Source organism: Bos javanicus, chromosome 9 (genome assembly GCF_032452875.1).
Source record: "Bos javanicus breed banteng chromosome 9, ARS-OSU_banteng_1.0, whole genome shotgun sequence".
Taxonomy (NCBI): Eukaryota; Metazoa; Chordata; class Mammalia; order Artiodactyla; family Bovidae; genus Bos; species Bos javanicus.
Window position 1 is genome coordinate 91,480,587 of NC_083876.1, and position 23,819 is coordinate 91,504,405.

A 23,819-nucleotide genomic window follows, 5' to 3' on the forward strand; every position below is an offset into this window, starting at 1 on the left:
CTGAGAGTTGTTCAGTCTCTCATTGGTATCCGACTCTTTGCGACCCTATGACTGCAGCACACCAGGCTTCCCTGAGAGTAGACCTTGTTAAAGCCCTGGATGGTCTGACTCTCTTGGAAAGGTTCCTTTTCCTCTCCTTCTGTTGGAAGCATGCAGTATTCACTTTCAGAATTCGTTTGGTATCAGGTATAACTGTGTCCTGAGACAGCCCTCTTTTCTTACATGCTGCTGTCAGCATCATTTAGTGCTTTGTAAGTGCCACAATTAATTCAAAGTATAAAAAAATCCCTCATGATATTGGAGGCTTAGGAATTCTTGTGTTTTTGCTGATAGAACTTGAACAGTTGAAAAACATTTCAGATTTTTTTAGTCTTAATTCTTCTCTCAAGTTTCTAGTTGGTAACGTAACCAAGTTTACCAAATACTGTTCTTTTAAAGCTTTTCTACAACATTTAAATCATACATAACTTTTTTTTTTTTTTTTGCCATTTTATGTGGCAGGCATATAAAAATACCTAGTGTTACCAGTGAAGGAAATTCCATACTGTAACATCATAATATGGTGTTTCTAAAGGTTATTGTGAAAGAAGTATTCATCTTTATAGCTTAATACTAAAACCCCTGACACTTTTGAAGCTTTGGAAACTTCATAGTAGGGAAGAAAGGCCCATTCATTGTGTTGTGTACTCATGATTCTTATGTACTGTGAGTTTATAATCAAGAATTTTTGTTATAAATCAAAGAAAAAGGTGTATTTGTTTTTTTTTTTAAACTCACTACACTAATCGCTTTTATTACTTACCACTCAGTATTTAAAAACTCTTACCAGCAACTTAGCAATTTTATTTAGCCTTACTCTCAAGATAATCATTTCTATAAAATAATACATTAAATATGAGATTATTTTGTCTGTTTTTCCAGCATTGAGGAATAGATGACTTTTAACAAAGAAATGTGTTGGGTTTTCATTAAATTTAAACAATTTTTTTAGTGGATGTATTATTTGCCTGGCTAGGTAGATAATTATTTGCTTGTATACCACCTTATGACAGAAAGTGAAGAGGAACTAAAAAGCCTCTTGATGAAAGTGAAAGAGGAGAGTGAAAAAGTTAGCTTAAAGCTCAACATTTCAGAAAACTGAGAACATGGCATCTGGTCCCATCACTTCATGGGAAATAGATGGGGAAACAGTGTCAGACTTTCTTTTTTGGGCTCCAGAATCACTGCAGATGGTGATTGCAGCCATGAAATTAAAAGACGCTTACTCCTTGGAAGGAAAGTTATGACCAACCTAGACAGCATATTCAAAAGCAGAGACATTACTTTGCCAACAGAGGTCCGTCTAGTCAAGGCTATGGTTTTTCCTGTGGTCATGTATGGATGTGAGAGTTGGACTGTGAAGAAAGCTGAGCGCCGAAGAATTGATGTTTTTGAACTGTGGTGTTGGAGAAGACTCTTGAGAGTCTCTTGGACTGCAAGGAGATCCAACTAGTCCATTCTAAAGGAGATCAGTCCTGGGTGTTCTTTGGAAGGACTGATGCTAAAGCTGAAGCTCCAATACTTTGGCCACCTCATGCAAAGAGTTGACTCATTGGAAAAGACTCTGATGCTGGGAGGGATTGGGGGCAGGAGGATAAGAGGACAACAGAGGATGAGATGGCTGGATGGCGTCACCAACTTGATGGACATGAGTTTGAGTGAACTCCGGGAGTTGGTGATGGACAGGGACGCCTGGCGAGCTGCACTTCATGGTGTCGCAAAGAGTCAGACGTGACTGAGTGACTGAACTGAACTGAACGGTAGTCAAAGGAAAATAAGTCAGATATATGAACTGAGGAACAAATATGCTAGATTTGGGGGGAACATCAGTGAAAACTATTTCAGACTTCTAAAACAATAACTTTGAACAGAGCAGACAGTTTTGAACCTTTGGTTGGTTAAACCTAAAACTTTAATGTCCACACATCAACATTACTGCCCTTTTATTAAATATTTCAAGTACTAAACAGCCAGAACCTTGCAATAGATACTTATAAATTGGTGGTATCAGTCTCTTCATTTTTTTAATAATGACCTTAAGAAGAAGGGATTTGAAGGAACAAGCGATGGATCATCTAGTCTTTTTGCAGAATGAAGTCACTCATTGTCTTGACTGAAAATACTGTTTAGAAACATGAATCTGTGTGTTGGAGGTGGATTGAAGATCCTTTACTCACTGGTCCTTGGGTCTAAGAAATTTTTCAAGAATGCAGTTTTGATTTAGTGCTATATATGATTTCTATGAAATGATTCTGGGTGAAATGCTTACCTAATTACACTCAAAATTTGAACCTGCTTTTAGCAGCCATAATTTCATTTTAATTAGTATGTATTTGGGAGGCAGGTTTTCTCATGCTTCTGGACATGGAAAAAATTGAAGCAGTGAAGTTGATGGTGAAGGGTTCTTCGTTGTGCTTAGGGAAGGTCCGAGAAGACTGTCATGTTCTTCCGACTATAAGAAGGATAAGAAACACTGATCAGTGAAGCAGCTAAAACATATTTTCATAGGACAGATTTTTAGAATCATAATGGTAGTGTCTTATCTTTCATATAGGTTTGCATTTGAGAAAAGTTTTAAAACTTCAGGCTCACTGTGTTTAGAATGTTGTAATTTGCCATTTGATTCCTTCCTTCATTCATATAGAGATCCTTTTCCTGTGTGTTTTTTGGATGAAGTCTAAGGCTTGTTGGCAGTAGTTTTTTACCAGAGCTTTTCTTTCTTGAATTCACTGCTTGAATTCACAAATCATTAAACTATATATATATATATATTTAATTTTAACCACACCTTTTATTTGTTATTGTTCAAGCCAGTTACACAGGGCTGTTTTGGAACTTAGGTGATTGGCAGTTGAACTGAATATGTAGAGTAGCCAAAGTAGAGTCTTTCAAATGCCATTCCAGAGACAGATGGTGTGGAATGGTCAACCTCTGAGTGTTCATCACCTCAGTGTGAGCAGTGTGTTTGTGTTTTTATAGATTTATGGTGACATTTGTCTGTTGAGAATTTTAACCTTCTCATTTGCTTCCTTTCCCATTCTTCTTTTTTCATCAGTGTAAACCAGAATATAAGGTGCCTGGACTTTATGTTATTGACTCTATTGTACGACAATCTCGACATCAATTTGGTCAAGAAAAGGATGTGTTTGCACCCAGATTTAGTAATAACATCATTAGCACTTTCCAGAATTTATACCGTTGCCCTGGAGATGACAAGGTATGCTGCCTAAGTTGGTGAAGTAATTACCTTTTTGGTCTTAATAAGACTTTACATTATCATAATTTATCATTTTATATTACCATTTGTTATCCTGAATTTGAATAGTTATTGCACTGTCCATGTTTCTTTTTGTTATTAGACTTTTCTTAAACAGAATGAAAGATATAGTTGATTTTGCTACTTTTTAATTTATTAAAGCCATTGGTGTTAAAGAAACTGGCTCTAATAAGCATTTTTAATTATCCTAAAATCTTATTTACTTACATGCACAACCAATTCATAATTTTGGTCATTTGACATTAGCTGATATTTACCTACTTAGTTGTCTGTGGAAAATGATTTTACCAAGTAATTAGTAGACCATAACTGCATATCAAAATTCCTTTGTTATGGAAGCGTTTTCTTAGTGCTGGAAACCGGGATAGTAGAAGGTTACATTTCTTGGATGCTGACTTGGAAATTTAGTGTCCTTATTCTGACAGACTTGACTGCAGTGTTGATTGTGTAGAAAAGTAAGAACAGGTGAAGACTTACTCTGAAGAAGAGCAACCAGACTTAAAAGCTTACCACAGATCTTTTACCTCCTCTCAAGTACAACAAGATTAGGTAGTTTTTATTTTTAATAACTGTTATACAGTCTGCAATCAGAACAAAGTCTTGTTAGAGTGGATCGATGTGGAGAAAACACGTTATTGTGTCAGGAGTTGTAAATTGTTCTTGGATATGCCTCTAAAGTCAGGTTTTTTCCTTCTGATTAACCTTGGTACGTTGATTCTTTGCAGGCAGAAAGAATGCTTCCAGTTTTAATGTGATCCATCATGATTGAGTCTTAAATACCTTAGAACGCCACCTAAAATAACTCATTTGAGATTTTATATAAACATTTTTGAAGTAACTTAGACACTTTGATTTAGGAATTTCACTAATTTGGACTTGGATTTATGTCAGTTACAATGAATAAGTCAGTCTTGAATTTGTAAACTTCATAATAATAATATTTGTCATTTATAATGAAGTTTAGTGTTTAGGGATTTTTTGATAATCAGAGTCGGAAGGATTATACTGATACTGTAATCTCAGTGCCTGAACTCCATTAAGTGCCCAAGAAGTATTTTAATCCATCCTTCCTGTCCATGGCCTGAGGAGCCTCTATGATATGACTGTTCTGAAGTTTTGAAAGCAAAAAAATAAAAATAATCGTTTTCTTTTTTCCTCTAGAGTAAAATAGTGAGAGTATTAAACTTATGGCAGAAGAATAATGTATTTAAGAGTGAGATTATTCAGCCTCTTCTGGATATGGCAGCAGGGATTCCTCCTCCAGTTGTCACACCTGTTCTGGCCAGTACTACTGCTGCTATGAGCAATACTCCAGGTATGTTGCTTTGAGAGAGATTTTCTGAGTGTTCTACTCATGCATTTCAGGCAATTATTCATATATGAAATAATAATTTGACAGTGCAGGATAATTTGTTTCACTTTAGGTAAATGAAAGGAAGTCTTAATTTGAAGGAAAAATAAAATCAGAAATTATATTTGTATTTCATTCTTTTCAAAAAAATTAAAAAGCTAAGCTTTTAAAGTTCCTAGAAACATAACATAATCATCTTGGGAAGTTGGTATGTCAGTTAAATTTTTCCTGATATAGACTGTAATCTTCTAAACTTGCATATATATCAACTTGATATTTATAGTGAGCTAAGTGTACTTAATATATAAAGAGAACCCTGAAAAGATTTATTTAGTGGATCCAAGAATGAGTAATAATCTCAAAATCATGGAGGTTTTTTTGAGGTATTTAAATGACATTTGAATTTTTTTTTTTAACCACAGTCTAAGAATTACATTTGTTATCATTTTGATGTATGTTTATTTTGGAGTATGTACATATACATTTTGGAACAATAATAATTTTATGTACACTTTTATAATACTTTTTTCATCAGAGATTGAATATTTCCTTATGTCATTGAATTTTCTTCTTTAGTAAAGTATTTAATGATTTCCGAGGATTGTAGGCTCCTTTAAAATGGTAGCCTAGTTAATTGAAAATAAGTATGAAAAGCTCTTCTTGGTCATTTTTGTTGTTGCCATTTTGTTTTATTTAATGAACCTAATTCTGTAATGGTTTTTAAAGATGACAGTAAAATTATATAAATTTGTACATATTTTATAAAAGTGACAGAACAAATCTAATTTTCTACATCTTATTTATTTACTTACATATTTATTGGGGATGGGTTTGATGTCTTTCTAAAAGGAACTCCTGTGACACCTGTTACTCCAGCCAATGTGGTCCAAGGTTTACCTGATCCGTGGGTGTCTCAGATAACAAATACAGATACACTTGCAGCAGTAGCTCAGATCTTACAAAGTCCTCAAGGCCAACAGGTGAGCAGCTTTTTTTTGTTATGTCAACATGATTTAGAACTCATTGTTTTCCTAATGCATTGTTTGATTATGTACCACCTAAAGAGTGTTTTTTAAGTTTTTTTTAAAATGACCACCCTACATACAATACTTTGTAACTTGCTTTTTTAAATTTAATAGTGTATCATGTACATTTGTATCATTGAAGATTATTTTACAAATAATTCATTCTACACCAGAATAATTGATTTAGTTTAGCACATAGTTTTACCAAGCATTATTAGGTGCTATTGTTAATCCAGTAATGAGACTGGGAAGCCTTCTGCCTTGGAGAAGATAGCTTTCTGTTTAGGGGAGACAGACAATAAAGAAGTATAAAACATTATTTAGATAGAGATATATGACTTAAAGGGACTTCCCAGGTGGTGCTAGCAGTAAGGAACCTGCCTGCCTGCAAAGCAGGAGATGTAATGAGATATAGGTTCGATCCCCGGGTTGGGAAGACCCCCTGGAATAGGAAATGCAACCCATGCCAGTGTTCTTGCCTGGAGAATCACATGGACAGAGGAGCCTGGCAGGCTACAGTCCATAGGGTTGCGCAGAGTCGGACACTACTGAAGCGACTTAGCACAGATGACTTAAAAGGCAGATCTTTAGAGTGACTAGGTTTGGAGGAAGGGGTCAGAGTTAGGGTAGCCAAGAGAAAGCATCTTTGACAAAGTGACATTTGAAGAACCTGTTAGGGCAGATATGAGATTGTCTTTCCTTAGCATCTGTGGTTTTTTGTTTGTTTGTTTTTAAGCTTATCCTTTAAACCCAGGTTAATTGTGATCTATATAGTAAAACTCCCCGAGCTGTCCTTCCCGCATGTTCACTCATTTCAGCCTCCTGTCTTTGTTTCAATGCTAGCCCAGGAAGGCCTTCCGACAGCTATCTAAAACTGCAAGTGCTGCCTTTCATCTGCTCTGCTCCCTTTCTTTGTCACCTGCCTTCTCTTCCTCCTAGCACCTCATATCTCATGTACCTTCTGCATTTGTCCCACTCACTGTCTCTTTCCACTGTGATGTATGCTGTACACGGGCAAGGGATTTTTCTGTTTTGCTCACTCCTGTATTTTCAGTGTCTAGGTTATAGCAGGTATTCAGTATATTTTGTGAAACGAATGACTGATGTATAGAGGCATAACAATGTTGGGGTATAGAGAAGATATCTTAGAATTGAGTTTTCTAGAGGATAAGATAGTCTACGTATGTAAGTTACTAGTCATGACATTGAAGTGGTAAACCTAAGTGTGGGACCTGGGCTGAGAAGTGAAGGATTCATGTACTAAGCAGGGAGGAGTTGCCAGAGATTTTTATGTTGAAGTCACATGATCTGAAGAGTACTTGAATGGATGGGAAAAAGGAGAAATCTAGAGATAAGGAGTATATTTGTGGGTAACAATGATAATAGAAAGGCATTAATACACATGTGAAAAATAGTGCAGTTGTGGACTCTTTAAAAAGACAATCTTTAAACAAATGGAACCAGTTCATTTATTTAGCCTTAGATTGGATCCCGTTTCTACATTTTTGGGACAGCTGTGAAATCAAATTGAATATTAGATTAAATTGTAGAATTTACTAACTTTCTGTGATTATGATATTTTGAAAAGAACCCATAAAAGCAAATCTAATTTTAAAATGTATCTATTAAAAAGTGCTTTTGGCAGGAGAATCGGTATTCCAGAAAAATAGTACAAAGAGTCAAGGGGACACAGTAATCTGAGATGTGAAGTCAGAGTAGAGGAAGAAGTAGGACGCTGCAGCCTTCGAACCTGGGTGACGGAAAGGATACTGCTGTGGGGGCGTGGAGGGGGGTGCAGGTGTCAGGAGGAGCGTTTAGAAGGTGTGAAGACGTTTCCTTCTTTCCTTCTTTCCTCCCTATAATGCTCCATCTTTTAGTCACCCATCCTGTCTGGCTTGGAGCTGCTTTGGTGCAGTAGCTCAGCTATCATATATTTTTGTACTTTTTTTCCTATCACAATTAGTACTTTGTAGTAAATGTTGATTGATAGGTGGAGACTGGTTTGTTTTCCAATGTTCCTTTTTGGGGATAGGCAAGGAATTGTTTCACTACTGTCATCGTGCATATTTTTATCTTCTCTCACTGTAAATTGAACTTAATACAAATGTCTTGTTTAGCAGTAGCTTTGCTATTTTTATATTCCAAACTGATAATTTTCAGATTTAACTTGGGTTTACATCTTAAGTAGAAAAGTAATTACTTGTGGGATATATGTAGGGCTTACTTACCTGAAATATCTTTAGGATTTTATTATTATTTCTATTTTTTAAGAGAGAAGGTGAATAGAGGGGGGACAGGGGTTGCTTTCAACTCTTATTGACACTATTTGTCTTTAATTTCCTTAGTTTCAGACTGCTCCAAGGGAAAGATTCCTTATTTTCTTTCCTCCTTTCAGGAATGTGTTGTCAGATGGTAAATTTGAATGATAGCAAAAGCAGTTGTTGTAAGTGCTTGTCGTTTTACATAGATTGAGTTCATTGAAGAAGGGAATGAAAAGCCTAGTGAAAAAAAAATTAAGTCTGCTTGCGATGAGTTTTTATTTTGTTGTTTGTTATGGTATGGTCATTTTATTTTGTTTAAAGTTCCTTGACTTTCCAGAAGTAAAGACAAACCTATTTAGAACTGTTCCATAGGGCACACACACAAATCTTATTTTAAAAATGAATTGTGTTGAGTCAGTATATATTTTTTCTTGGTCTCTAGACTGTAGAACGATAAATTTTATTGACTAAAAGTTTAGATGAGCATTCTTATGGGTAAAACCCAACACCTGTTTGTAACAATTTTCTTTTCTCTCCCCGCACCCCGCTGCAGCTTCAGCAGTTAATACAGACTTTACAGATACAGCAGCAGAAGCCTCAGCCCTCCATCCTGCAAGCCCTGGATGCTGGTCTTGTCGTCCAGCTGCAGGCTCTTACAGCACAGCTTACAGCAGCAGCTGCAGCAGCCAACACCCTTAATCCCCTAGAACAGGGGGTGTCTTTTAACAAGGTAGAAATTAGGATAACCGATCTGTTCTATATGAATAACTGAATTTTCTATACTATCATGTAGATTGCAATTATGTAAACTACATTTTACCGTAAAACTGTTTTATGTTCTAATATCCATTGTACTCTATAAGGGTTTTCCTGGTGGCTTAGACAGTAAAGAACCCACCTGCAGTGTGGGAGCCCTGGGTTCAATCCCTGAGGGTTGAGAAGATCCCCTGGAGAAGGAAATGGCAACCTTCTCCAGTATTCTTACTTGGAGAATCCCCATGGGCAGAGCAGCCTGGCAGGGTACAGTCCATGGGGTTGAAAAGAGTCGGTCGGACATGACTGAGCGACTAAACACAGCACTGTATAAGGGGCTTCCCAGATGGCTGCCAGTGTAGGTGACATAAGACGTGCAGGTTCATTCCCTGAATTGGGAAGATCCCCTGGAGGAGGGCATGGCAACCACTCGAGTACTCTTGCCTGGAGAATCCTATGGATAGAGGAGCTTGGCGGGCTACAGTCCATAGGGTTGCAAAGAGTCAGACATGACTTAAGCGACTTAGCACATGTGCATGTACTGTTATTAAGTAAATGTTACTTAATAACTTAACAATTATTAAGTAAATATTACTGTTTATTAAGAAATACATTTTACAAAAGATTCAAATTTCTGAAAGGAATTTAAGTAATTTTATAAATCCACTTGAAACATTTATTTTCTTTTGACTAAAGAAAACTAGTCAGTAAAATTGTATATTCACTATTGAGGCAAATGATTGTTTTTGAGCTGATTTTTATGGATGTTACAAATTAATTAATTATAGTGTCTAGCCTGTAATTTTAACCTGCTAAAAGTAAAATTGTAAAGTATGTGAAAGTTCAAAGGAAAGCTTCTTTATAAGTTGCTACTATAATATGATAAATTGAGATATAACTGGAAAGAATAGTGTTTTCAAAGTTGAAAATCTTGGCTGTTTAACTCGGGTGATATCCTCAGTATTCTTGCTGATTATAGGAATATTATCCCTTGGAAATGTTATCTATATTCTTTTTATTTCTGCTGTTATTTTCATAGAAATATAAATATTGATTTATTAGATTATATTACTTAGGCTTGTTTAGCCCACAGCTTTCAAAAAGCCTTTATATTGATCATTTAAAAGACAGTGGAGCATTCTGAGAGAACTGTACTAGTAGTAGATCTGTTGATTATAGTTCTGTAGATTATAGTTCTAGATTTTTTTTTTTAATAAAATTGTTTTACATTTGACAAGCCACTCAATTATTTAAACCCTAATCTTCTCTTCTATAAAGTTAAAGTATTGGTAATTATCCTATGTGTCATGATTGTTCTGCTTCATAAGACAACGTCTGTCAGAATTCTTTGAAGAGAAGTAAAGGTCCATTCAAAATGTTTTTATAGTATAACAATAAACAATAAAATTATATGAAATAAACAGCATGTAACAATAAAATTATATGAAAGAAATAGTTACATTTTAAATGATAGAGATAAGTTAATGGAATGTCAATGATCTTTAGAATAGCATTTGTAACTTGTATTTGTGTAAAGTACTTTTAAATTTATCTCTTTCTCTCCCTCTTTTTTTTTTCCCCACTTAGAAGTTGATGGATAGGTTTGATTTTGGAGAAGATTCTGAGCATAGTGAAGAACCCAAAAAGGAAATTCCAGCTTCTCAACTGTAAGCGTTGCTATGTTTTTCTTCATAAACCATAACTTTTTTCTGTTATCTTTATAAATATTGCCATCTGAGCTACTCAGTATACTTTGAGCATTGTTTCAGGCTCTCACATAGGAAGATGGGGGAGTTGCTGCTTGTTGCCTCCCTATATTGTTTTGACTCTAAGAACTTTGCAGATAGTTGGGATATATAAAAATTCTTTACTGGAAAATTGATAAGTACTGATAAACTTGGTTGTAACATTTGCTGTTGATATAGTAAGCTTTAGGTTATTTAGCTCAGTTGAAATAGTAGGAGAAAGAAGTTGCTTCTAGTGTCCATGGCTGCTTCTAGGAAGTATATAGTAAATTCTGGGAATGTATCAGACTGATTAGAAGTAAGGAACAGGGTTGTAGGGATTTTGTTTGTTAAAGAAATAGATTGTGAGTTTTGATTTAAATCAGTGATTCCCCTGCTTCCTCACCCGAAACAATTGTGCAGAGCCTTGGGTTCTGTGAGGGTTCAGGAGAGGACCAGTGGGAAGGAGGATGTTGGAGAGGAAGGTGGAAGGTGGGAGAATAGGAAAGAGGTGATGAGTGGGGAAAGCCTCTGGATGTCTTATTTCAGCAGTTATTAGTTTTCTATATTGTGATAATATATTAAAATATATATATATATATAAATGTAGTTATATGCTGATGATAAAGAGATTCTACTTGAAAAATTAAGAACTAATGTTTTAGACTACAAAGCATTTGAGATCATGTAGATCAGTGTCCTGAGCAATGTAAGAATCTCCTGTAACAGTCCTGATAGCTTTTTTAATCTGTTGTTTTAATGCCTCCTATGACAGAGTTAAGTAGTTGTTAATATACGGTTTGATCTTTTGTTACTGAATCCTACGGGATTTGCTTTCTACACACTGATCCATTTTGCTTTCTGAAGCAAGGAAGCAAATTTGCTCCATAATCTATTGAGACATAGCCATTCAGTATTTGAAGATAGGTATCATTCTTCCCCTTAGGTTTATTTGCTCCAGATGAAGTACACTTTTTTCCAACTGTTTCAAGACTTCTCACCATCCTGATTGCCCCTTTTGGGGTGCCCTCTTTTTTGTTCATGTCTTACCTTGTGGCACCCAGAATTCCAGGTGTATTCCAGGTGTGAATTTCCCAGAGTATAGTTAAATTATTATTTCCTCTTATCTAAACACTCTTTCTGTTAACATGCCTAATAATGTGAAAGCAGATTAGTTTTTTTTTAAGTGTATGATCAGTTTTGATTGTAGATTGCATATATACTGATTGATGGAACATTTTTCCCATTGTGTCATGGTTTATAAGTGTTTCATTAAGATTTTCTTAAAATGCTCTAATGTAAAAAGGTACTAATTTATAGACAGTAATAGCAGATTTTCATCAGAGTATGTCTAACATGTAGTCAATCTGTTGAAACTATTGAAGAAGTATATTTCTATTTCAACATATTAATGTTCCGAGTTACTCTGTTTTCTGTATTAATATTAAAAGTAAACGCTGTAATAGAGTATATTCCATTTGTTGGCATTTTGGGGTGTTTTTGAATATTCTTTTACTTTCATATTATCTTTATTGAGTTTTAAAATATATTAACACTTTTTTTTCATTGTAGTTCTCATGTTTCGGAATCTGTGAACAATTCCATCTTTCATCAGATAGCAGAACAATTGCAGCAGCAAAACCTTGAACATCTCAGACAGCAACTCCTAGAACAGCAGCAGCCTCAAAAGGTTGGTAACCCCACCTTGTGGTCTTTCTTGTTACTGCTGTCTGCTGTCTGTCACCTGGTGATTTTTCTTCAGCTGGTTGTTACTCGGAAGATGAGTCTTTTCAGGACCTTTACAGTTTTTGTTTGTTCTGTTTTTTTTTGTAATCTTGAAATGTGTTCTGGCAGCTTATATATCTGTTGAGAAATTATAGAAATTATTTTCAGTATACTGGAAGGAATTAGAGGACAGAAGACATGGTGGTGTTTCAGTATTACAGTGTGAAACTTTTCTTTCCTCTCAGTTACCTGTTAAGCAAGATCATGGTGATTTTGCTGTTGTTGTTGTTGATGATGACAAAGTAGGTTGCTATCTTTAATTAGACTCTTGGTAGATGGCAAGAGCTTTATTAGGCATGATTACAGTTAATGCTTATCAGATAGTTTTTTTACAGTTCATTTTTATCTTTCATTTGATCCTTTTCTTTAAAAAGGTATAGTTTCTTTGACCACATCTTTTATATGCTATCATATAGGTATTTTGAGTCTCATTTACACTGTAGGAAATTGAAGCTTAGTGAAATGAAGCATCCACTGTTAAAGTGCACTGCTAGTATGAAATACCTTCTGTCCTAAGACTCACCATTATTTTATATATACCCAAGAAGTTTAGAATATTTCTGAAGTATATGTAGGCTTCCCAGGTTGCACAGTGGTAAAGAGTCCACTTGCCGACGCAGGAGACACAAGAAATGGAGGTTCAGTCTCTGAGTCAGGAAGATTCACTGCTCCAGAATTCTTGCCTGGAAAATTCCATGGACAGAGAAGCCTGGCAAGCTACAGTCCATGGGGTTGCAAAGAGTCAAACAGAACTGAGTGAATGGACACACACACACACAAATTACATGTAACATTCCGTATAGTTTTAAGAATCTTCTAAATTTCAGGCATGATGAAATGTAAAGTTGTACCTTAGAATGGATAACATGTCAAATTATTGTGAAGCTAAGGTTAAATCCATTGCAAAGCCTGATTTTTCTCTATTTGAGAAATAGTTATGGATGTAAAACTCTTTACATTATGAGTTTCTGGGAATCTCATACTTCTTCTAATCAAATCTTTCTGGCGCTAATGAATTTAATACAATACCACAAATGTTTTTAAAGTATGAGCATTGTTAGACTGATGATACATCCAGAGAAGAACAGAGAAGCATTTTGCCTCAAGTAAGCTCTTCTCTAGTAGAGCATGTATATCTGTTTGATTACAAGGCAGGATACTGGTTTCGTAATAGAGGTATAAATGAAGGACTATGGGAATATGGAAGAGGGAAGATTAGTTTCGATAGCAAACCTTAGACGCTGTTAGGGTCTGACATTGTCCTTTCAATGCAAATGGTAATGGATTTTGTTGATATTTGTATGTTGGAACTTGTACCTGGAATCATGAGAATGAAATTCCATACCTTGTTTTGAAGAAATAATTCTGATAGAAGTAGGTGCATTATTTTATGTCAGGAAAATAAAATATATCTGCTTGAGAATTTAGGAACTTGAGGACAAAGAGTAAAAAACATTTGAATATTATTTAAAAGCACAAGTTGTGATTCAAGGAAAGGAAACAGATTGTCAGTGATATAAGAAACTTCAGAGCTATTACAGAGCCAAGAGGTAGTAGTAATGGACGTTTACTCACCTATAAATGTGACACCTTTGAATTTCCTTAGTTCTAATTTCATTTCAGAAGTTTTAGCAGAAACAATGAAATGAAGGTTTAACAGAAAAAGAAAAAAAAGAATTCTGGTCATAGTTGATTGCCTTATATATCATCTCCACAATTTTAGAAGGTATAGTAATAGAATCTCTTTGAAAGGAGTAAATGTTCTTAAAAGTTTCCTTGTTCAAAAATGGCAGTGAAGAAAAAAAGCAACTTTTCTTAGGCATAAGATGAATAGTGTTTAAAACCTATCACAAATTTAAAATTGAAGAGTAAACATCAACAGAGTAGCAGTTAAATTCAATCAGTTGTGTAATTGGCTCTACCAAACCAGTTATGTATTTAAGATGGGGTGGAATATGCAGAAAAGCTAAGTGTTTCTAGTCACCGCTAAGCTCAGTGTGGCTACCTGAAAGTTTCCATAGTCTCAGAGTGAAGAGGGTATTAGGATTGCTAGTGCTGCTCTGTTTCTCGCAGCCCTGACCACACTGGGGTAAGGGCTTGAAGTCTTTTGTCTAATGATGGAAGGCTGGTGGAAGACGGGAGAACTTTCTGAAACTGGTTGAATCATGAGGAACTAACAATCATGTCATAAAAGGAATGGTTTCTGTTGTCTTGAGTAGGTTAGAGTTGTGCTTTTGATAATTGTTTTATCAGATATCCAAAAGATGTCAGATAACTCAGAATGAAATGCTCATGATGAAAGTGATAAGACTAAAAAAAGAACTTTAAACAAAGTGTTAGAAATAAAAAGATTAGAAAAGATTCAGCCAATTAATAATACAGCGCTATCAGTGGGATATCAGCAATATGTAACTTAACTTTGCTTCAGTAGTTTTGTACTGTTGTTTTTGGTCGTTGTCTTGTCCAACACTTTGCGACCCCATGGTCTGCAGCACACCAGGCTTCCCTGTCCTTCACCGTCTCCTGGAGTTTGCTCATATTCATGTCAGTTGAGTCAGTGATATTATCTAACCATCTTATCCTCCGTCGCCTGCTTCTCCTCTTGCGCTCAGTCTTTCCCAGCATCAGGGTCTTTTCCAGTGAGTTGACTCTTTGCATCAGGTGGCCATAGTATTGGAGCTTCAGCTTCAGCATCAATCCTTCCAGTGAATATCCAGGGTTGATTTCCTTTAGGATTGACTATCCAAGGGACTTCCAAGAATCTTCTCCAGCACCACAGTTTGAAAGCATCCATTCTTCGGCTCTCTGCTTGCTTTATGGTCCAACTGTCACATCCATACATGACTACTGGAAAAAGCATAGCTTTGACTAGATGGACCTTTGTCAGCCAAGTGATGTGTCTGTTCTTTAATATGCTGTCTAGGTTTGTCATAGTTTTTCCTCCATAGCTTAGACCTTAGATGTAGTTAAGGGTCCAGTTGTCCTAATGCTAATTGCAAGATCATAAAATAAATTATAGTTGAATTTTATTGTAATTTTTAAATACAGTTTTATTTTTTGGCTGTCCTGGGGCTTCCTTGCTGCTTGGACTTTTCTCTGGTTGGGATGAGCTAGCTTCTCATTGCAGCGGCTTCCCTTGTTGCGGAGCAGAGGCTCTAGGACACTCGAGCTTCAGAAGTTGCAGCACATGGGCTCAGAAGTTGCTACTTCCCGGGCTCCAGAACACAGGCTAAATAGTTGTGGCGCACGTGGAATCTTCCTAGATAAGGGATCCAACCTGTGTCTCCTGCATTGGCAGGTAGATTCTTACCACTGAGCCACCTGGGAAGCTCTGTAGTTGAATTTTCTCTTTGTTCTCTTTGTTCTTCATAAGATTTCAAAGAAAAAATAGAGTCATGAACCGCAGCCTTTTCAAATAGGTAAAACTGCTCAAAAAGAACCTCAGAATCTAACATTGGTTGCAGTGGATTCTGCTGGTTATACCAAGCAGACTATTACACAGAAAATCAGAGATGAAAGACAGAGGTGGGGTGGATGGTAGATGGGATGCTCCAGGTGGGTGGCGAGCTAAGAAGTACATGATGTGAGGGGTGTAGCAGTACTGAATTAGGGCCAAACAGTAGGGCTCGGGATAAAATGGAATATAGTCTTGCTGTGTTAAGAATTTTATTTTTATTGTACCACTTTGAAGGCTGGGACTGTGCTTAAAACACACTTTGATTTGTTCTCAAAAGTATACTAATTTACCAACTTTTTGGTCAATAGTGTGGAATAAAGCAGGCATTTAATTAACAAGTTTTTTAGCTTTAGTTTATTTCTAAACCTTGAAAATGTTACTTGTCTTTGGGGAGCCTGTTCCTTCATAAATTAATACATTGGAATGGTTATTTTATGCTTTTTTGACTCAGTTTTTCTACTGCTTGCTTTTCTTTCAGTTTAAATGTCGTTAGAATAAGAGTAATTAAAAATTTTTTTATGAGATATAATTGACATAACATTGTGTGAGTTTAAGGTGAACAACATATTGATTTGATATGATTATATATTGAGATATGATTACCTCTATTGTTAGCTAACACCTCTATCTTGTCAAATAATTATTTCTTTTTTGCGATGAGAACAATAAAGATTTAGTCTCTTAGCAACTTTGAAATTTATAGTATTCTCTGTAATCACTGTACTGTATTCCTTTTACACACAGAGACAAATTCATAGCAAGAGTAGCTTTGTTCTTAGTAATAGATTTGTAGGAAGGGAACAGTAGTTTGAGTTATCCTTTTCTGTTAATAATTATGATATTCAATAGTTCCCAACTTGTGTACTACCAGGGCCTCTCTTTATTCATTTTTAGCACCTGTGAGATCATGTTTTAGGATGTTTAATTAGGGAGTCATTTTTTTTTCCCATAATAATCAATTTCTCAGTTTTAGTTAACATCATCAGTCAGTTCAGTTCAGTTGCTCAGTTGTGTCCGACTCTTTGCGACCCTATGAATCGCAGCACGCCAGGCCTCCCTATCCATCACCAACTCCTGGAGTTCACTCAAACTCATGTCCATCAAGGCGGTGATGCCATCCAGCCATCTCATCCTCTGTCATCCCCTCCTCCTCCTGCCCCCAATTCCTCCCAGCATCAGAGTCTTTTCCAGTGAGTCAACTCTTCTCATGAGGTGGCCAAAGTATTGGAGTTTCAGCTTTACCATCATTCCTTCCAAAGAACACTCAGTTCTTTGGAAGGAGCAGCAGCAGCAGCATATAAGCAGAGTCCCTGTATCAAGTTGCTGTAATTGTAGTCCCAGGTTGGGGGGTGGGGCGGGGATTTAAATTTGTTTTTTTCCTATAGTTAGGCTTCATTGCCTAACTTTTGTTTAGTCTTTCTGAAATGTTTTACATATCTGCTGCTGCTGCTGCTGCTAAGTCGCTTCAGTTGCGTCCGACTCTGTGCAACCCCATAGATGGCAGCCCAGCAGGCTTCCCCCCCCCCCGTCCCTGGGATTCTCCAGGCAAGAACACTGGAGTGGGTTGCCATTTCCTTCTCCAATGCATGCAAGTGAAAAGTGAAAGTGAAGTCGTTCAGTTGTGCCTGACTGTTAGCGACCCCATGGACTGCAGCCCACCAGGCTCCTCCATCCATGGGATTTTCCAGGCAAGAGTACTGGAGTGGGGTGCCATTGCACCTCCTAATACTGTTTTGTGAATTCGTAGAAGTGGAGGTTGAAAAAGACCCAAGTTCTAAACTGATTTTACTGGATCAGTGGTTTTGATATTCAGGTTTGAGCTTTGCTTTTGCTTGTGTATATATAGTGGGTGACTTAGTTCTTTATATATCATTCATGATACAGTCCCTTTATTCACGATAGTTTATCTTTCTCACAATGAAAAATTTTGTTTGGAGACTTTCTTAATCTTACCAGTCTCTTCTAGTGTTACAGTATCCCCCTTTATGGAGGTATTCTGTACTTTCAAGTAAACTTGGATTTATACAAAAGTGCCATTTTAGATTGATCATTAAGGATGTAACAGAATTCTTTTGGTATTGGGTTTCTTTTTAAAAATTTGATTGTGATGTTTGCATGTAAATTTTCATTTATAATATTATTCATTATTTCCCAATGCTTGTGTGTTTGTGTACATACTCAACAGGCAACTCCTCAGGATAGTCAAGAAGGAACATTTGGGTCAGAACATTCTGCATCACCGTCACAAGGGAGCAGTCAGCAGCATTTCCTTGAACCTGAAGCAAATTTGGATGATTCTATAGATATTCAGCAACAGGTAAAAAGTAAATGTTTTCTTGGGTCATAAAGTTCTAAAATTGATTTCAGAAAAAAGTCTTAAAATATGGTAATATTTTTTATTTTATGTAAAATAATATAAATGTGAATGTTTTTTCCTCCATGTTAAGCTGTTCATTGTAACCATTTTACTGTTAGGCATTAATGTTATTATGGTGAATATTTTGGAATGCAGAAATAATCAGTAAAAACTGAATCTCAACCAGGCATTTTGTTTGTGTTCCTTTGACTTTCAAGGATATGGATATAGATGAAGTGCAAGATGCAGTGGAAGAGGAGATCTTTGAACAGGAAGCAAAGAAAGTGGCTGTTCGTTCAAGATCAAGAACACACTCCCGATCTCGTTCAAGGTTCTGTAGTACTATTTAAAAATAGCTGTGTGCAAAGTTTTAAAATGTTGGCTTTTTCTTTTTTTGCATCCTTTGTTTCTTTGCATCAAGGTAAAAGAAAATGTTTCTCTCAATATGTTTTGAGAGAAAAGAAAATGTTACTCTCAGTATGTTTGAGAGTAACATATTGTCTCATGAGAAAGTAGCTCAGAACTTCAAAAACCGAAAATATGTTCTGTTTTGTTTTCAGTTGGACATGTCTGTGGCTTTTTATTTGAATTATTTACATGAGTCACAGCAATATCGTGAGTCTTGGATTTGGGGTTATATATGGTTGCAGTTAATAATAATATGATGATAGTCAGCTTAGGACGTAATTGTCCCTGAACAGCAGTTAAATCACATGATAGAGGAATAGTATTAGAAATTCCATTGTTTTTTTTACATTCTGTTTCATCTTGTAATACCAAAAATGATCATGAAAATCAAACTATAAAAATTGTTTTTATTAATAGTAAGCATATCGGACTCTCAAAAAACATATCCTAGAAATGGTTTTCTCTGTGGGCTTAGCCATGTTAAGGCCCATTAATGTACATGCTCAATCAAATTTGAGTTAAGGTACATTATTCTTAATCTGGTAAATTTTCTTGTTTTTGTTTTGAACTGTCTTAAATATATGTTGTATTTGCTATAAATTAAAACTTAAAGTCATTAATCTGTAACATTTTTATGCTGTGTTTTCCGCACATGAATGCCCCACGAAGTCTGAACAGTAAATGCTGGAAGAGGGACAGTATCTTTGATGTTTTTTTCAGTCATTTCTTGTGTGTTTTAAGAACTTCCTTGTATTTACTTGAAAGTTTCAGGAATTTATTTTCAAGAATTTCCTTGCAAGTGAGAGCTTGTCAGTTCATCTTTCTCTAAACTGACTTCTCTCCAGGGAATTACAGTGCTAGTCCTGAAAACATCTTTGTCTTAGCAAATTCTTTGTCTTTGCAACACAGGAGTATTTTGAATAGAGTTCAGTGGCATATGACTAATAGGAAAAAGGAAACAGTATTTCAGTATCACATTATAAAGTCAAGTACTATGAGATTTTAGATGAAAACCTATAAACTGAATTGTTTAGTGGTCTACTGTTGAAAACACTGTTTCCTAATTTTAAGAATGCAACATCTTTGTCACCTAAAGAATCTGTTTTCTTTCATCCCTGTTCTTGACCTCTTGTTTGTAAATTAGACACTAAGAGAAAGTGAGGTCCTAACTAGATTCTCTTTCTCCTCTTCCTTGTATCACCCAGACTCAATAAGAATCATTGCAGACACACATCTGTGTCTAATGTGGACCTAAGCAGTATAGAGATTTAAGTGCATGTTTGATGCTTTAACATTGTCATTAGTAAAATAAGCGTTTTTTTTTGTTACTGTTAGATCACCAAGAAAACGAAGGTCTAGGTCACGATCTGGTTCTCGAAAGCGTAAGCACAGAAAGCGATCACGCTCCCGCTCTAGAGAAAGAAAAAGGAAATCATCACGTTCATACTCAAGTGAAAGGAGAGCTAGAGAAAGGGAGAAAGAACGACAGAAGAAGGGATTACCTCCAATTAGATCTAAAACATTAAGTGGTAAGTGATGTACTTTATGAGCTTTGGTTTCAGTAACATTGAGAAAATAGTTACCTGCTGTTAATACACAATCTCTCAACTTGATTTTTCAGACTGAGAAGTTGAAAACTGGTTTGGTTTTTGTAATGTGACAGAGGAGGAAGATAAGTAATAGGTTTCTACTCAAATACTAAAGTCATTGAGAGTTGATTTTTTTTTTTGATACTAGTTTAAAAATATGACTTGACTAATGATTTACAAAGCAGAATAGGCCTTGTATCTATAATGTTTCACTGACACCATGATTTCCACGTGTGGTGTCCTAACCAGTTTTGAATACCAGGTCTATAGGAGTAATTATTATGGGAAGCATGCCAATTTAAAGCTAATTATAAACTTGATCAGTACTCAAAGAGAGAGTTCTGTCGTAAAATCTTTCCCTCCTTTATAGTTAATCTATAATGTATGATTAGACCAAATTTGGTACTAGTGGGGGTTTGTTTTGGGAGAAACCTCCAGGAGAATTGACTTGACAGGCACGTGAAGTGTAGTAAAGTAAGTCATACTCAGTATGGGATTCTGCCTAAACGATATTTACAGGGGTATGACTTTTAGGGTAAACGAACAGGCTGCAGATGGGTGAGGTACATTAAGTGGAGCAAATTGTCATTCTTTGCCAAGAGCTGAGCACTGATCAGGTTATCTAATTTCTGAAGATCTCCAAATTCTTTCTGCCATGGAGATAGATGGGTAACTGGTACAGCTTACATTGCTGAAGCATCCTGGAAACCCAGGCATTTACATGGCATTTACATGGCATTAAAGGTGACAGCATCTTCTTAGTACATTCCAGCAATCTGAACCAGCCTTGGCTGTCTTTCCAGAATCTTACCTGATTATGAGAACCAGTAGTAAATGATTAATAATGTTGGTGCTCGTAACCCTGATTCAGACATGAGGGTTGGGATCATGAGCGGAGGAATGCAGATAACTTGTAGAAGCTAGCCAGCAAAGGTAGGAAACAGATTTGCTCTGAGGGCCTCCAGAAGGAGGGCAACTTGTTCACTGATTTTAGACCACCAGAGGTGTAGAAGACTACCTTTTTGTGTTTTAAGGTACTGATTTTGTGGTGTTTTGTTACAGTAGCAAAAGAAAACTAATACATTGCCCTTTGAGACTTCGGTTGAATGGACAGGTGAACTGCATGAGACCCAGAACAAACAGCAGGGAGAGAACAGTCTTTAGGATCTATTAACTGAATGATTCCCAAAGCTCTCTTAGGTCTGGAAGACATTCATGTTCTGACCAGCCAGAGTAGAGAGGCCTGATTGAAATCCACATTTGGTAGATATCTTGCAATGGTCATATTTTAATGTAGGGCTGAATTAGCTTTAGAGTAAAGCAGTAACCCAAAAGCTGGAGACTTTTTTTAAATAACCTTGACACAAATCCAAATATAATAAAACTCTGCAAATATATCAGCTGTAAGTATTTTTAAAATAAATGTTTTCGGGGAAAGGAGATGTTTCTGAAGGCATGAACAGTGCAGCCAAAAATAGGCCAGATGTGTCTCCTGTGTAGGACTTATTAAAGGGAGGTGGCTTCTGGCTTTTAGTATCCCTGGGTCTTTCATGGTAACAAGTTAAGTTCTGAATCAGCCTTTTCCTTTTTTTTTTTTTTTAATCTAAATATTCTTTTCTTAAGCGTAAGATACTGTTTTCATATTTAACTGTTCATTCCAGCACAGAAAGATACTTAAAAGGTTCCCAAATAGGACTGCAGTGAAAAGGGATTTTGAAACTTTGTTGCACATTAGAATCACCTACAGAATTTTTAAACTACCCCAGTTCCCAATTTTCTGTACCACGTATCTTGGATTATCTTTTAGAGTGTGTCTCAGATATCCACAAATGTGTGCTGTCAAGCTTGAGAATATGTGATAATAATGCAAGATGTTGTCTTGGCATAGATGTACATGGGTACCTGGCATTTTAGTTGATTTTAAACATAACAAATAAAAATATCAGTTAATAAGTATTTAAAATATGCTATCTTAAATTTTAATTTATTACTGTTCCTAGTGCTTTTCCTTAGCTACTTGAAAGAGTAACTTCTCTGCGATTTAGGTAATCTGTCTCTTCTGTCTTGGCAGTATGCAGTACTACTCTGTGGGTCGGTCAGGTGGACAAGAAGGCAACACAGCAGGATTTAACCAACCTGTTTGAAGAGTTTGGACAGATTGAGTCCATTAATGTAAGTATCAATTCTTAAATATAATAGTGTAGGGTTTGGAAAAATATAGGGAGTTTTTAGTCACTTTGCATCTGCCTTTAATCACATTTTTGTGAGGATTATTTGACTCTGATCATTTTTGTGTTTATTCTCCTGCTATCTCCATAATTAATTTTTCTTTTTTTAATGGAATTCTTAACAAAATATTTTTAGGGGCCTTACTACAGTGTGGTAGTACTTGATTGCTAAAAACATCAAATGAGTTAGCAGGAACCATATGTATGATCTGGTTTAATTCTTTTTTTCCCTTTTTTAATGAAAATGGAGAAACTGAGTTAGAATTATCATTATTTGCACCTGAGCATGTCGGCGATGGTGGAGACACAGCTGGACGGAAGGTCCCAGTCTTCTGCCAGCCTCCTTCCTCCCCTTCCCCACCTCGCCCTCTCAGAGCAAACCCCGAGGCAAGAGAACCTATGTGGCCTGAGCACAGTTCCCTCTCTCCTCAGTGTGATTCTTTCCCTGTACCCAGTCCCCTTCTTTGAATATTTTCTTCTTCCTGAAGGACTAATGTTTCTCCTTGGAGCTAAAACTAAGCCATGAAATGTTTTGTAGTCATTTGTTTGAGGAGACTTCAATCCTGATTTTATTCACTGTTACTGTACATTAATGTCTTTTGGACATTTTTCATCATTATTTACCAGGAAATTAACTGGTTTTTCCTTTCTAATCTTAGAGTTCTTACAGTCTCAATGTTCCTTATATGGCCAAATTTGACTTTCTGGTATAAGTAACAGCAGTGTTTATTTAAATTGAATTAGACCATTTTGAATTTTACTTTCAGTGGAGTGTGACCACATTGGAGCCTCACAGGAAGCTGGTTAATAATTATTCATATATTGTTACTTTACCAGGGAGGAACCTAAATGATTTGACTGAGTTACATGGATAGTAAATAACTGATTAGTTAATAAATAATAAATAATTGGTTGAATGTTTCAACTTAGGTATTTCAGATTCCTCTTTTTATACCATAAAAGTGTTGAAGGCTTCTCTTTTTGTCTTTTTAAATTTCACCTGTCAGAATTTAAGTAATCTTTCAGAGTTTGTAATCATGTAACCTCTCAAATTTTTTCCTGATTTTGTACTACGTTTAAACTAATGGTTCTCAGCTCTAGCTGCATATCAGACATGGGCTGACATTTGAAAAAATATGATGCCCATGATCAGTATCTTTAGATTCTTATCAAAGTGCCATAATTACACGGGTGAATTTGATGCAAAACCAGGAATCATTGCTCTGCACAGATCCTGAATCCAAGTGGCGTGCTGTATTTCACATTGTGTATGCCATGTCTAGGCTTTCTCGCACCACAGTCATTTGGACATCAGTGTGTCTCCCTCTTCTTCTGTCTTACCTTATAATAGTGTATTATTTACAAGTAATAGGCATTAAGTTATTTTGTGAAGTGAAGTGTACTAAATGGCTAGTGATAAAATCCAGGATTTGAAAAACTGATGGAAGACTTAATAAACCTTTCAGTTGGTTTGGGGGGAATTTGAAGACTGAGAAGAGTCCATTAGATTTAGAATTTAGTAGGTCATTAGCTTGAAGAAAATATTTTTGGTGGTTTGGGGAGGGT

The 23,819-nt window shown here is 36.0% G+C and overlaps 1 protein-coding gene across 13 annotated transcripts in view; it reads left to right on the forward strand.

Moving 5' to 3' along the window:
* The window catches only part of SCAF8 (SR-related CTD associated factor 8), a 218,797-nt gene that overhangs the window by 48,490 nt on the left and 146,488 nt on the right, over positions 1 to 23,819 (forward strand). For 12 of the 13 annotated variants that reach the window (XR_009738602.1, XR_009738598.1, XR_009738603.1 and 9 more), the window contains 10 exons: positions 3,095 to 3,256; positions 4,478 to 4,631; positions 5,517 to 5,647; positions 8,507 to 8,683; positions 10,294 to 10,373; positions 12,003 to 12,120; positions 17,858 to 17,989; positions 18,247 to 18,359; positions 19,772 to 19,965; positions 22,097 to 22,197. Coding sequence is in view for 5 of the 13 variants with exons in the window: in XM_061428392.1 (XP_061284376.1) it covers positions 3,095 to 3,256; positions 4,478 to 4,631; positions 5,517 to 5,647; positions 8,507 to 8,683; positions 10,294 to 10,373; positions 12,003 to 12,120; positions 17,858 to 17,989; positions 18,247 to 18,359; positions 19,772 to 19,965; positions 22,097 to 22,197 (1,362 nt within the window). In the remaining 8 variants the exon portion in view is untranslated. The remainder of the gene's footprint in view (positions 1 to 3,094; positions 3,257 to 4,477; positions 4,632 to 5,516; positions 5,648 to 8,506; positions 8,684 to 10,293; positions 10,374 to 12,002; positions 12,121 to 17,857; positions 17,990 to 18,246; positions 18,360 to 19,771; positions 19,966 to 22,096; positions 22,198 to 23,819) is intronic. The other variant, XM_061428393.1, reaches the window with a different exon arrangement.